This window comes from Saccopteryx bilineata, chromosome 11 (assembly GCF_036850765.1).
Source record: "Saccopteryx bilineata isolate mSacBil1 chromosome 11, mSacBil1_pri_phased_curated, whole genome shotgun sequence".
Lineage (NCBI taxonomy): Eukaryota > Metazoa > Chordata > Mammalia > Chiroptera > Emballonuridae > Saccopteryx > Saccopteryx bilineata.
Window position 1 is genome coordinate 51,766,850 of NC_089500.1, and position 15,343 is coordinate 51,782,192.

General features: G+C 41.4%; 1 protein-coding gene across 6 annotated transcripts in view; it reads right to left on the bottom strand.

The window, feature by feature from the left end:
• The window catches only part of DLGAP1 (DLG associated protein 1), a 986,787-nt gene that overhangs the window by 254,684 nt on the left and 716,760 nt on the right, over nucleotides 1–15,343 (bottom strand). For all 6 annotated transcript variants that reach the window (XM_066246182.1, XM_066246181.1, XM_066246185.1 and 3 more), the window contains one exon: nucleotides 8,894–9,108. In XM_066246182.1, coding sequence (XP_066102279.1) covers nucleotides 8,894–9,108 — 215 coding nt within the window. The remainder of the gene's footprint in view (nucleotides 1–8,893; nucleotides 9,109–15,343) is intronic.

The window sequence follows — 15,343 nt, forward strand, 5'->3', positions numbered from 1 at the left end:
ATGTCGATGGTCTTACTATTCTGTATACTTCCCCTGTAAAGGTACATTTGTTTATGACTTATACTCAGCCTGCTTCCAAAAAGGCTTAGAGGCAGCACCTAATTTGTCTGTGTAGGCTCCCCTTTAGAGAAGCTTTTCTCATTCCTGGTCAGTGTACTGCCCTCTGAGGCACATGGCTAAGATTCCTCTCATGATATCCAGTGAAAGCAAAGCTAATAACCTGACAATGCTGATAAAACAGTAACCTGAAATTAAAGGTTAAAAAAAAAAAAAAAGCCCACATTATGCCAGGTAAAGTGGATGTTTCTGAGCAGAAAAACAATTCTGAACAATATGATTGACTTGAATACCACCAGCCTCTGAATTTTAAGCTTCTTTCCTCTGTACAGGGCCTGCTCTTGTGATTTTCAGGTTTTAGAGTATGAACAGGTACAGGTACCTGATTTGTTATTTCAATAGTCCTGTCCAACTGAACCCAGCCTCCAAGAGGCCATGATTTGCCCTATGACCTGCGTCAGCCAACGTCTCCTTTATCTTTGGACCCTTTGGTCATTCGGTCGTCCCTTCCTTTACTCCAGGCCAGGACTAAGCCAAGACTGGGTCAAGACAATCTCAAGGCCCTTCCTGTTTTAGCTGCATGTCTGCCTGTTTGCCCTTTGGGGTCAGAGTTTATTTCACTGCAGCCTCTGACGCCTTCCCCTCAAACCTACTCTGCATTTTCGAAGTCTGCCTCGAATAGCCGGCTCTTTTCTCAGTTGTCCATGCTCAGCTGACCTTTCTCTCCTCTTCCATTTTAACCCCCTGTGACACAGCTCATCTCTGCGGTCTTGGCACGTTATCCTTCCACTCAGCTTGTTACCCTTCCTGCTTTCAGAATCTAGGCTCAAATCCAAGCTCAGACGTTTAGTGGGTATGCAACGTTGGGCAAGTTATTTCATCTCTCTGAGACAAGGATTCCTTACTTGTAAAGGGAGGGACATCTTATGTACGGAGTTGTGGCGATTAAACGGAAATAAAAACAAACAAAAACAAAAGAAATGTAAAACCTTAGCACTCAGACACGCAGAACTTCATTCAAACTTCCTTCTGTCATCTACGTTTCCTTCTCTTTAAAGAAAGTTCTGACTTTGCTTTCATTTTTTTTTTCTTTTTACCACCCTCAAAGATACACAGTTTCTTCCTCTCTGATGTCATGATCACTGTAGGTACAGTTCAATCCACACAGGTTTCCTTCACAAACAGGCTTTCTTTAGAGCAATTAGATAGCAAGAGATCACAGACCACAGCCTACTCGACTCACACGCCCCCATTTCTTTCAGGAGTTTATTCACACCCAAAGAAGGACCTACTTTTTAAAAATGGGGTATGGCGGCCCTGGCCGGTTGGCTCAGCGGTAGAGCGTTGGCCTGGCATGCGGGGGACCTGGGTTTGATTCCTGGCCAGGGCACATAGGAGAAGCGCCCATTTGCTTCTCCATCCCCCCCCTCCTTCCTCTCTGTCTCTCTCTTCCCCTCCCGCAGCCAAGGCTCCATTGGAGCAAAGATGGCCCGGGCGCTGAGGATGGCTCCTTGGCCTCTGCCCCAGGCGCTAGAGTGGCTCTGGTTGCGGCAGAGCGATGCCCCGGAGGGGCAGAGCATCACCCTCTGGTGGGCAGAGCATCGCCCCTTGTGGGCGTGCCGGGTGGATCCCGGTCGGGTGCATGCAGGAGTCTGTCTGACTGTCTCTCCCTGTTTCCAGCTTCAGAAAAATACAAAAAACAAACAAACAAACAAACAAAAACTGGGCATGGTGATCAGGGGCTGAATATAATAGGCCATTTCCTATATCAGTTTTTGTTTATTTTGTTTCTTAACTGTACCTATTTCTAGCAAGGGATTGAAAGGTATCTGAGAAACAAAAGAAAGGAGTTTGGATAATTTGCCTATGAACAAGTGAATGAAATACTCTGTTTTAAACTTTTTTTCTTTTGGAACGGTTGGGGAGAGTTGGGTGGATAAAGGAGAACAGAAAAAAGTATTATGATCAGGGAAGGATGGGAAAGTCTCCCAAATTTATATCTCTGAGAATGCGAATTCACAATTTTGTAGTGTCAGCTTTTGTGACTTTGTACTTCCACCCATTGCAAGGAGCATTTGCTATTGTATGTTACAATTATACTGAGGAACAGGTAGAGAGGAATGAAAAACATTTGCGTAAAGCAGACAACAGAGAAAAACAGGGACGTTTCATACACTTAGGGGAAAGATGGGCCGGTATACAGTGCTATGTTCTTAAATAGGGTGCACATCGTCATGCAAGAAAAATCCTCGTGTTCCCATCTTTATGTTCCCACCAGCCTTTTTCTGGGAAGACAAGGAACAGGAAGGACCGTAGTTGGGTAGAAGGAACATGTGGAATGCGAAGGGCCATCAGAAGACAGTGTGCCTAGGGAGAAAAACGGGAGAAATAAACTTATATAAAGGTAACAAAACAAAACAAAACAAAACAAAACAAAACAAAAAAGACGCCAGCAAGAGGATCCAGTTTTGGGTTCTTGCTGTAGAATTGGCTCATTTAAAATCTCCAGAATTGAAGGTGGAGGATACCCTGTCTTTCTCGTCTCAAGTTATGTCATTTACCGGTATGATTTCTTTTTGTCTAATTTAAATAGTGAACTGCTGTTTCTCTGGGCTTCATCCTGACAATTGAATACATCAGTGCTGCCAGAGACCACGTAGACAAGGGACAGCAGACACCCAGGGAGTCGCTGGCCAATGAGCAGGGTGGCTGTAGCACTGTCCCAGGGGGAAGTGGCTCGGTGAGAAGGGTGCTGGGGTCTGTTAACGCTGGGATCAGTTTATGCTGACTGTCTGGGCCTGGGCAGGACTTGTGACTGACTTTTTATGTGGTGCCATCCACACAACACCCACAACCTCTCATTTAATTGGGGGCGGGGGAGTTTAGAGACAATAATCCAGTTGGAAAAAGCCACAGAGTTACTTAGTAGCTCACCAATTTACTGTTTTGCTTTGTTTCTTAAATTTTTGGATCAGGGAAAGAATAAGATTAAGAGAATTAACCATCCTGAAAATGAAAAGCTATCTGCCTTCAAGGCATTTAGAATTGAAAATTAACCTTCCTGAAGCCTTTTGTGAGATACTTTATCACAATTCACAGGAGCTCTGATTGGTCCTCTCCAGAAGCAAACACGCAGGGAAGCCTGGGGGCCTTCTCTCCAGTTGCAGAGAAGTTTGTAAGTCTTTGATGTTAGAGACTATTTCTTCCAGGGGAAATTTTTTCTTCATGCTTGAATAAAGGGATAAAGAAATATAAAGAGATTCTGAAGTGTTTTTTTTGCCTTGGGTTAATGGACATTTGAATTTAACTTTAGAATCTTCTAAGTGACAGCTCACAAGTGTTATTTTTTATAGTTCTTTCTTTTCACAACATATTGGGAAAAAAAAATCCAAGATGGGATTTTGACATGGTTTTAACTAATCATGATAGCAGGGAGTAGTCTCAATTCCAGAATAAATTCATATTATAGCAAATACAGGTTGTTGGTCAAATGAGTTTGTAAATATGATATATGTGTTTGCTCGCTTGTGGTTTGTGTTGGGTGTGGGGGACGGACTGTGGGCAGGTAGGGTCGTTGTAGCCTAGGGTTTAGTTTTAAGACTGGGCTTTTCCCCACACCCTTGACTGATTGTATGATCTGGGTGGTACACTCTCATGAGGAATCCAATTATGCCTCAGATAAGTGGCTTTGTATCAGAGACTTCCTTGTTTGTATATTGGATTAGGGGTTTTTGGTTTTCTACACTATAAAGTGGGACAGACCAGGAGCTGGCTCACCCAGGAGCTGGCTCACCCAGTTCCTGCTATCACAATTGCACGGGCTTCCCTGATCCCTTGCCCTTCATGGGAAAAGCTGGTTTTCTGCTTTTCGCTTGTCTTCTTTTGTGGTTTGCCTGTCTTGGTGAGACACCAATAAATAGGATGGCCCACCATCCTCCGACTCCGCCATTTCTTTATCGTCTGCCCGAATCCAATGGGAACCTGCATGTGAATGGCCACGATGGCGGCTCCTGGCCTTACACAGGTGAAAGTCAAATTCTTTATCAGAGCCAAGCTGTGGTAACATGCTTTGAGGAACTCTGGTCCCCAAATCTCTCCCTTACTTGCCTGAGAATTTACTATTAACCATTTAGAATTTATTTTTGAAAAGAATACTATCTTTGGGTGATATGTCATTTCAAGCTTATTGTTAGCTAATAACACAGGAAGAAAGGCTAGTGGTGAGGTGAAGGGATTTATTACTAGCTGTAGAAGAGAGAAGTGAATGGAAGACATAATGGTCCTCAGCGAGTAGCTACAGGAGTTTTACAGCCCAAAGATGGAATTTACTGTCCCAAGACTACCTCTGACTCTGGAATGTTCAACTGACCTTAGGCCTTATCTGTCTAAAGACACAATAACATTAAGTAGCTGATGAAAACCATCCTCATAAATAAACCCTCAAGGTGCCTTTGGAAATAAGCAAAGGAGAAAGAAAAGAGAAAACCAGTGTAAGGAACTGTAGGAGTGCCTCCTCTCCAATGTTTCTCAGAGAAGATAGGAGTTGAAAACCTCTTACAAAATGTTGCCTGAATCTCACTTGGCTAATTTTAGTTATCTTGGTTCATGGCTATGATTCATCCCTAAAGCCGTGAATTGCTGAGGAGGAAGGAGGAAAAAAAAAATTGACTTAAATGTCAGAGCAGTAAGAACAAAAATATAGTTTCTTTTTTGGGGAACTAGAATTCCAGGAGATGGGGATCTTTTTTTCTTCTCATGAGGGACTAAATACTTCAAACTTCTAGAAAAGTAATTATCTCCAGTCAAAACATTATCAAGGACTAAAAGACAGCATTGATTAGGAGTGATGTCATATCTCAATTTTTGCCTTCATAGTGTATTTTCCTTTTCTTCTTGTGTACGTCTTTAAATCCTATCAGGCTAGAAATCACTAATAATCATTTTGAGTATAATGGAAGCTTACCATGTAGACTGTAATGAGAGATGGAGTTCCTGAAGCAGGTAATGAAGAAATGAATGGGGACAAACAGAACTGGGAGAAGTCAGTCTGGTGAATGGGATGGTAGCAGAGAAAAGAAAGACATATTAGGATGGTTGAATGTTATCTCGCCTGCTCGAGAATAGGGGGACCACAGAGGTGTTTTGGTAAAACTCCATCCTCAGTCAAGACCAAGTTTTTCAATTTAAGAGGTGTCCCCTAGTAAATTGGTCATCATTTTGAATTTCCGTAGGTTTAGAGGAAGAAAATAGAAGTCACTAACTCTTTACCCTCTGCTCAATGACTACTATCAGCTTAGCCACTGTCCCTGTGTTGATCTCTTTCTGCTCTTAAAACTTGTGATCAGTGAAAGAAATACGTGATGGTTGTACAAATAGCAGCTGGGGCATTAAAAGAAGATATTATGGAGAAGGCAAAATTAAAAAGAAGAACTTCCAATGATTTCAGAGCAGATTCTCCCCAGCCCTGAAGCTTGAGGAGAGTAGCTCCAAAGTAAGAGTTTGGAGCTTACTCCAACTCTGATTTCTGAACTTGATTTCTGCTCATACCCCTGTCCTCGGGCACCTCAGGGCACTCTCCTCACTTTCCTTATGGTTCTGATTCCTTCTGTTCTCTGCATACCTGGGTACTACTGCAAACAGCAGCAATCCCTGTATCTCATCACCCAAGATTCAAAGGGCCATTTAGCTGATACGACAAACGCATTCCAATAGGTACACATGGAATACTAAGGAGGTGGCAGGGACTCCAGGGATGGCAGAATCCCACTACTTAGTTTACATATGAGGAAAATGAGAATTTGAAGGTCCAAGTGACTTTCTCGCCCAAGGCATTCCCTCTTTTGCATTTTTGGAAGATGTCAATGCCATGGTTATAACTATTTATTATTCTCTTTAGTAGAGATACTTTAAAGTCCGTAGAAAATATTTGCCAGAGGGTTCTTCCTAACCTCATTTTATACCACCTTGGCCCACTGCCTTTATGACATATCCAGTTCTTTATAACAGTACATATATTTAATTCTCCAAGCTTTTGTGAGCTGTGCCAAAGTACAGTGAATACCTGTTTCTATTTTTCACTTCCATGATCAGTTTTTACCTTGTGTGGCAGTGTTATGGGTTGAATTGTGTTCCCTATATAGATATGTTGAAGTCCCAACTCCCAATATGTATGAATGTCACCTTACTTGGAAATAAAGTCTTTGTAGGTTTAATCAAGGTAAGATAAGGTCACAGCCCTTCCCGGTTGGCTCAGTGGTAGAGCGTTGGCCCAGCATGTGGATATCCTCGGTTTGATTTCCAGTCAGGGCACACGGGAGAAGAAAGCGGCCATCTGCTTCTCCACCCTTCCCTCTCTCCCTTCTCTCTCTCTCTCTCTCTCTCTCTCTCCTCCTCCTCCTCCTCCTGCAGCCAGGGCTCGATTGATTAGAGTGCTTCAGCCCCAGGCACTGAGGATGGTACTGGGGAGCCTCCGCTTCAGGCGCTAAAAATAAGTTGGTTGTGAACATGACCCCAAATGGGCAGAGCACTGATCCCAGACAGGGATCGCTTGGTGGATCTTGGTCAGGGCACATGCAGGAGTTTGTTTCTTTATCTCCTTTTCTCTCATTTGGAAAAGAAGAAGAAGACGAAAAAAGATAAGGTTACTAGGAAGGACCTAATCCAATGTCACTGGTATCATAAGAAGACAGCTACATAATGACAGAGGCAGAGATCAAAGTGCTGCCTTAACAAGCCAAGGAATGCCATGGGTAGCAGGTCACAACCAGAAACTAGGAAGAGGGAAGGAAAGATTGTCCTCTACAGCAGTGGTCCCCAACCTCTGGGCTGCGGACCGGTACCGGTCCATGGGCTATTTGGTACCGGTCCGCAGAGGAAGAATAAATAACTTACATTATTTCCGTTTTATTTATATTTAAGTCTGAACGATGTTTTATTTTAAAAAAATGACCAGATTCCTTCTGTTACATCTAAGACTCACTCTTGACGCTTGTCTCGGTCATGTGATACATTTATCTGTCCCACCCTAAAGGCCGGCCTGTGAAAATATTTTCTGACATTAAACCGGTCCGTGACCCAAAAAAAGGTTGGGGACCACCGTTCTACAGGTTTCAGAAGGCATCTTCCCTGCTGATACCTTGACTTCTAACTTCTAGTCTTCAGACCTATGACAATACATTTCTGTTGTTTCAAGCCCGCCAGTACTTTTCTATGGCAGGCCTAGGAAATGAATATGTGCAAAAATGAAGGCGAAGAGGAGGGCAACTGGGAGCCAAAAGGAAGGAAGAAAAACTTCCTTTCTTGGATTGCTTTACTAATGTCAGTTGGATTGGTTTTTTTAATTGAAATGATCCATAGTGACTTCACATGATCCTTTGAAAAAATATTGATGAGGGGACTCTCCGTTTCCTTAAAATATAGTGTAATTTGCTATTTAAATACATTTCCATTATAGAACAGTCAGCTGATTTTTAGTGTCCTAAGTTACAATCTAGTTTGTTTTCCTTAATCTAAATGCTTTGGCATTTTTCTGTTTTATGTATTATGTCTTTTAATATCTTATCTTTTGGTGTAACATAAATGCGTGAATAGTAATATATATTTACTCAAAATATGTAATCAAAGGCACTTGAGAAACATGAATTATCTATAATATATTTTCCAGGTCCAAATAAGGAGCTACATAATGCTTTGTTCCAAGCTCTGATTTACTTCCCATAAATAAAATTAAAAATTAAATATGGCCTTGTTTAAAATAATCAATTTCAATAGTTTATTTTGTAAAGCTGTTCTCTATTTACAAACAACACAAGTGGAGGTAAGGACTACTTAGCATATATTACAAAATAAAAAAAAAATACATTTTAAGGTCTTACAAAATATGATTTATGGCCCTGGCCAGTTGGCTCAGCGGTAGAGTGTCGGCCTGGTGGGCGGGGGACCCGGGTTCAATTCCCGGCCAGGGCACATAGGAGAAGCGCCCATTTGCTTCTCCACCCCCACCCCCTCCTTCCTCTCTGTCTCTCTCTTCCCCTCCCGCAGCCAAGGCTCCATTGGAGCAAAGATGGCCCGGGCGCTGGGGATGGCTCCTTGGCCTCTGCCCCAGGCGCTAGAGTGGCTCTGGTCATGGCAGAGCGACTCCCCGGAGGGGCAGAGCATCACCCCCTGGTGGACAGAGCTTCGCCCCTGGTGGGCGTGCCGGGTGGATCTCGGTCAGGTGCATGCAGGAGTCTGTCTGACTGTCTCTCCCCATTTCCAGCTTCAGGAAAATACAAAAATAAATAAATAAATAAATAAATAAACAAACAAACAAAATATGATTTATTTTGACTGCCCCAATTTAAAAATGTATCCCAAGAACCTTCACATATCACCCAATTTTAAAGCATGGCCACATTCTCTAAGCTTCTCCAAAATAATCTGATCTATTACATTACCCAGTTATCTGAAAAATTCAAGGGTCTTTTAAGGAAGGAATCTCTCATAGACTTAGTGGTTGAACAAAAGTCCATGATTTGGGTTATATGGGTCTTCTCATTGAGGAGAAATCTTAATTCCTTCCAGAAGATACTTTGGATTATCTCAAACTCTTCTTTTTGGAGGCTGGGGTTTCAGTTTATGATCTATGCAGATACACCTGGATGCCCGTGTCTTTGGAGGCACAGGGATATACAAGTCAGACCTAATGTCAAAACCAGTGGACCAGTCAATGTATCACACTGCTCCATCTGTAGAATGTTTTCTGTCCCATTTACACTAGACGTCACACAATCTACTCCTAGGTAATAAATAGTACAAGGAGCTGGACTACCTGATGTATAGTGTTAGAAACACTTACTTGAGTGTGGTGAGTTCTGTAAGAGATGGCTGAGTCGCTTTGAGATAGCTTTCTCTTCGTGCAGCAACTTTGGGAGAAGGCTTGGGACTTGTGTCCGAGTCGCCACTGTCCTCGTCTCCCATTGCTTTGATGTAGCTGCCGCTCCGCATTCTTCGGCATGGAATTTCATCATCTTTACCTCGAGGGGTATACCCTGTCCATTCATCTTGAGGAACCTATTCAGATAAAAACATAGGATTCATTTTTAATAAAACCATACCTTTTTCTTTTCTATCTTTTTATTGAGGGGGGGGATATGACCTTAAATATGGGTAATGCAGATAGTTATCTAACACTTCAGACATTAACTTTTTAATAACGGTGTTTTACCAGAACTGGTTTGAGAATATTTTGAATACATGCAAATCTATGCCTCAATCTTTAAAACAACTTGTGCAGTAGAAGAATAAAAATTATTGGCTGACTTACTTACACTTCTCAGTTTTCTCATGCTGAGAATAACTGAGTTAGGCATAAGAATGCCATTGGAAAGGAGACAGGTTTTGTTAGAGTCTTTCAATTACTTGTTTTCAATTGTCATTTAAAATTGAAAAATATTTCTGTTTTGTCAACATCTTCCCTGAACCCTTCACTTCTGCCATCTCGTATCCAGTCTTCACTCCTGCTAACCAGTGGTCTCTGCCACGGCACTGACTTCCCATCACCTGCTCTTTCTGAATCCCTCTGAATTTGGATCAGCCTCCAGGGATCTGTGTAAAGCATACTTTATAGGTTTCCAATGACCTCCTTGTGGAAACTAGTGGCATTATCTTACTTTAAAATATTCTTGACCCCCCCCCCCCCACCACACACACATACTCCTACCACCACCACGAGCACTACTATCACCTCTTAAGTGTTTCTCCACTTACCTGGTATAGCTACTACTATACTTATCAGAATTGTTCTTTTCTTCTTGCTTGTCTGGACCCTATTCTAAGTCCCTAACTGTGGGTACAATACAAGATAATGTTCTCTGAACATTGCTTTCCCCCACAGTCATTTCCTTTGAGGTCAGCAGAGCACTTCACTATGCTATAGAGAGCTTCTTTATGACTTCCTCTTCAGTTCCTCTTAGATTTGTCACTTCAACATTGACTCAACCTAGGATCTCATTCCTCCTCCACTTGGTAAAAAAAAAAAAAGCATAATTACCCCTCTTTGTACACATTAAGAAGTAACAAATAGCCTATAGTGCACAGGGCTTAATTTAAAAAGAGGGGGGAAGTCTGGTTCTTGCCTTCAACATGTTTATAACAGAGATGAAAAGACAAAGCATAAATTAATTTGAGAGCAGTTCCATATCAACCTGTTAGCAAGTTTAAGATATGGTGCCATAAATAGGAACTTGTCCAATTTGCAATGAGAAGTTAAAAAGGAATTTAACATTTTAATGCTAACAATTTACTGATTATCCATTCAATATTATAGTAGTTCATTTTTAACATTTAACTATGCTAAGCAATTTGTTTATAGGATCTTATTTCATCAACACAACAATTCTGTGCATTTTTTCTGCATTTTTCAGATGAGAAGGAGGAGCTCAGATAACTTAAGAAGTTTGCCAAAGAATCCACAGCTGGTTAATAGCAGCACTGGAATTTAAAGCATTTTGGCTTAGCATCAAAAATCAGAATTTACTTAATCCCAACTTTATGTTTAGTAACATATAAATCTTAACACTTCAATGTTAAGAAAATTGTCTACAATGTTACATACATGTATTATGCATTGATTTCTAAGTGTTAAAGGATCTAAGGAGTGAGACATAGATCTTCCTCTAAAAAGCTATTCTTTCTCCCTTAAATGATTAATTTGTCCATATAATTTGAAAGCTTATGTCTACAAACATCAGATTGAAGAGTTGCTACTATTCATAGACCTAAAAACAGTTGTTTATAGGTTCTAATCCTGAAAAGTACTAATAAAATGTGATTAAATTTCACTCTGCAGCTCGTTTATTTATTAAACGATATTCTTAGATTATGCTCCCTATGTGCAGGCACTATTCTAAATGTTTTATAAATGTGAACTCATTGGATCCACACAGATAAGGGGTCACATTATTATTATCCCCACTTTACAAATAAGGAAACTGAGGTTATGTAACTCGAACTCACCCAAAGTCTCAGCTTTGAGGGGGAGGGTTCTAACCCAGCAGCTCCTGGGGCCATGCTGTTGACCATTATCTGGTGCTGTCTCCCTACCAGGGGTCTCAAACTCGCGGCCCGCGGGCCGCATGTGGCCCGCCAAACAATTTTGTGCGGCCTGCAGACTAATCCACGAACTACAGTTTCTGGTCGTTTTGTGACACTGAAAAGTGTTGCGTAACAATTGCCTTTTGTAGACCTAGTGCGGCCCGCCGAATAGCTGTGATCTTGCTCTGCGGCCCACATGCTGAGTTGAGTTTGAGACCCCTGCTAGGCTATGATCAGTAGTACCCCTGGAACTGAACACTGATAGTCTCATGACACCTTCGTAATCCATCACATCTGATGCATTTGCCATTTATTAATTACGGTAGTAAAAACGTGGAATTTTGTACATTTTTAGCTAAAAAGCATCAATGTCACCATGGCAACAAGGGTGATTTCTTAGGGAAATTATAAATGTTGAGAACAGTCTTGTTTTCCTGTAATTGGCAAGATGACTCACTGCAAAAATATGATCATGTTCAGAATTCATTATTGGTTTAGCAATTACATTTTATAAATTAAGTTAGCACAGCTGAAGGTCATAGATGGCGCATACAACATTGCTGTATCTCGGTACTGATGCATAGTTATAGGCACTCAGAGACTAATGACAAACTTATTAGCTCATATCACTTACGAAACAAAACATGAAAATTTTCTGGTTCGGTGTTTTTTCTTCCAGAATCAGTTCATGATAGAAACTTGGATTTGGACTAGAAACAGGCTGTAATTATCGAGAAGGAACCCAGCTGGGCAATATTTAATCTGAGTATCTTTCAGTTAAACATAGCTTTCAACTGACAGCAGCTAAAATGTTGTAAGTGACTTACATTGGAATGGAATTTAAAAATGAATACATTGTTTATATTCCTAAGGATAGTCTAGAACAAGATTATATACAAAAAAACTTGCAAAAATCAGTTATAGAAAAAAATGTAAAGAAACAGAAAATCAAGACCTGGAGAAGAAAAATACTGCTGCTGAAGTTTAAGGACCTGCAAAACTGCTATAATTGAGCCATAGTTTTTATTGTGTCTCTTAAACTCTAAAGTAAAAGGGAAGACAGTGGTCGAGTACAAACAACGCGTACAGGTTTTTGTAAGAGCATGAAATGTTATCTGTTTTTAATTAAAAAGAAAAGAGACTCAGGGCTGCAGCTACTATTGTGAGCTAGTCAAAGGTTGCTGTGTCTTTCTGCCTCAGTTGCACAGAGAAAAAAAGATTTAGGCAAATCCAAAGAAAATTTTAACCTTGCAGCTGTCTGAGAAAGTCTTTATTAGTATTAGTCCTAGCAGTTTAAAGAAATGAAACTCTTGGTAGAAGAAGGAAGCTGGAGCAAACAGAAGAGCAGCCTGGTCACTTGTGGATGACAGACTAGCCCAGGCGTGGCCAAAATATGGCCTGTGGGCCGGATCCTGCCCGCGGAATGAGTTTATGCGGCTCGCGATTAAATTTTTAATATTCTCCGCACGACGCACTGTGGAAATGAAATAAGTGGTACTTTTAAATTGTTATACATAAACTACGATATCTAATCATTGTACAATGAAAGTTAAAATCTCAGTTACTCAGAAGCGGAAGCGTCTTTGATTATTGGAAATCGAGATATTTAAGAAGATAGTGATACGCGGAAAAGAATTCCGCTTGTGACTAATCTAATGTTAACTTCCAATAATTGGTTGAACGGATTTATGATACTTCTTTATTTTTTAAAAAAATCTCATTATTAAGATTTACAACTTTTGTACTCCTCTGTGCAATTTTTATAAGCAATTAAATAATGGAAAATATGGAAATTTGAAAAAACTTGCCAAGGAATATTTAGTAATCTTCAGCTCAACTTATACTTGTGAAAAAAATTTTCTTTAATGAATCTAAATAAAAGTACAAGATCAATATTGAATGATTTACCTTTGGAGGCTGTGTTAAGAATAGCTACTACAGGCCCTGGCTGGTTGGCTCAGCGGTGGAGCATCGGCCTGGCATGTGGGGGACCCGGGTTCGATTCCCAGCTAGGGCACATAGGAGAGGCGTCATTTGCTTCTCCACCCCCCCCCCTTCCTCTCTGTCTCTCTCTTCACCTCCTGCAGCCAAGGCTCCATTGGAGCAAAGATGGCCCGGGGGCGCTGGGGATGGCTCCTTGGCCTCTGCCCCAGGCACTAGAGTGGCTCTGGTCACGGCAGAGCGATGCCCAGGAGGGGCAGAGCATTGCCCCCTGGTGGGCAGAGCCTTGCCCCTGGTGGGCGTGCCGAGTGGATCCCAGTCGGGCGCATGCAGGAGTCTGTCTCTCCCCATTTCCAGCTTCAGAGAATAAAGAATTAAAAAGAAAAGAAAAAAAAGAATAGCTACTACTGTGTTGGCCTGGTATGCAGGAGTCCTGGGTTTGATTCCCGGCCAGGGCACACAGGAGAAGCACCCATCTGCTTCTTCACCCCTCCCAATCTCCTTCCTCTCTGTCTCTCTCTTCCCCTCCCATAGCCGAGGCTCCATTGGAGCAAAGTTGGCCCTGGCGCTGAGGATGGCTCCATGGCCTCTGCCTCAGGCACTAGAATGGCTCTGGTTGCAACAGAGCTACGCCCCAGAGGGGCAGAGCATCGCCCCCTGGTGGGCATGCTGGGTGGATCCCAGTCGGGCGCATGTGGGAGTCTGACTGTCTCCCTGTTTCCAACTTCAGAAAAATACAAAAAAAAAAAAAAGAATAGCTACTACAAGTATAGAGAGTATAGAGTCAGATATTTAATAAATAATAGGTGATGCAAAGCACCTCAACAGGTCACATTAGTTTTTTTGTAAATTTGTTGTACTAAATTATTTACATTTCTTCATAAACAAATTACATAATAAAATTTTGTTTAATTAAATGAATCATTTTGGTATTTAACATTTTGAAATTTTAATATTTTATCTGGCCTGTGAAAAAAGTTTTTTTCTAATCTGGCCCGGGGGCAAAAACTGTTGACCATGCCTGACTAGCTCATTGTCCCCTCTTGTCTGCATAACATAAAACTAATAAAGGTTAGGTTTAAAACAGTTATGGATTAGAGAAAATGAGGATCATTTCTTTTTTAATGCATATGTTTAATCATTAAAGCTCCAACAGAGAGCTTTATTTTTGATAGAATGCAATGTGGATTAGTGTGCATTTTTCTATTTTAGGTATAGGCAGTCTATAACTTAAAACACGTCATTATTCAGCAGTACAGAAGACCTACCTCTGACCAAAGAGTGGCCATAACCAGTGTGATCAATCTTTGATTACAGGATGAGGATGTTAATTATCAATAGAATAGAGTCATACGCACTGAGTGGTGGCCATCCTAATGACAGCTACCATCTATTCAGTCACAGAAAAAGGAAACATTTAACACATCTTAAGGAGACATGCTTATATTTCCTAAGTCTCCCTCCCTTTCTCTCTCTTCGTCTCTCTCCCTTTTTTCTCTACTCTTGCAAGTATTTTTTGCTTGTTTATTTTCCAGCCATGAGTGGCAGAAATATGCAGCAGTGAACAGTATCAATGTTGAACCCATGCATTGAGCTTGCAATCTAGAAGGAGAGCAGGTAGAGATAGATAATCAACAAGTACACTAATAAATCAACAAGGTAATTTCAGAAACCATAAGTGCCACTAGGAAAATAAGATGGGGTAATGAGACGGCCTTCCGGAGAGCTTGGGAAAGAATTCCCAGGCAGGACGAGCAGCCAGTGGGAAGTCTCTAGAGTAGGAATAAGCTTGATATAATCAAAACCTAGAAAACTATGCCTCATGGCACTGAGCAAGAGAAAAGTGGAAAGTAAGTGGAGAGGCTGAAGGGACAGGACCAGGGCTCATAGGCTCTCCTAAGCCCATCTCAGATTTTTCTTCAAGGCTAAATTCAGAAATTCCAAAGCTCCCTTCAATTGCTCCAGCCAAAATTTGATCACCTTGATAAAATACAGCGTGTCTGTAAAGTCATGTCCTATGACCACTTTTGACTGGTCATAGGAAAGCAACAAAAGACAATAGACATGTGAAATCTGCACCAAATAAAAAGGAAAACTCTCCCAGTTTCATACCTGTTCAGTGCAGTTTGATGTGGGCTCATGCACAGATTTTTTAGGGCTCCTTAGGTAGCTATCCCGTATAGCCTCTACAGACTCGTCACTGACTGATGGCCTACCAGAACGGGGTTTCTCCACCCAACTGCTGGTTTCCTTCAACTGCTTATCCCACCGA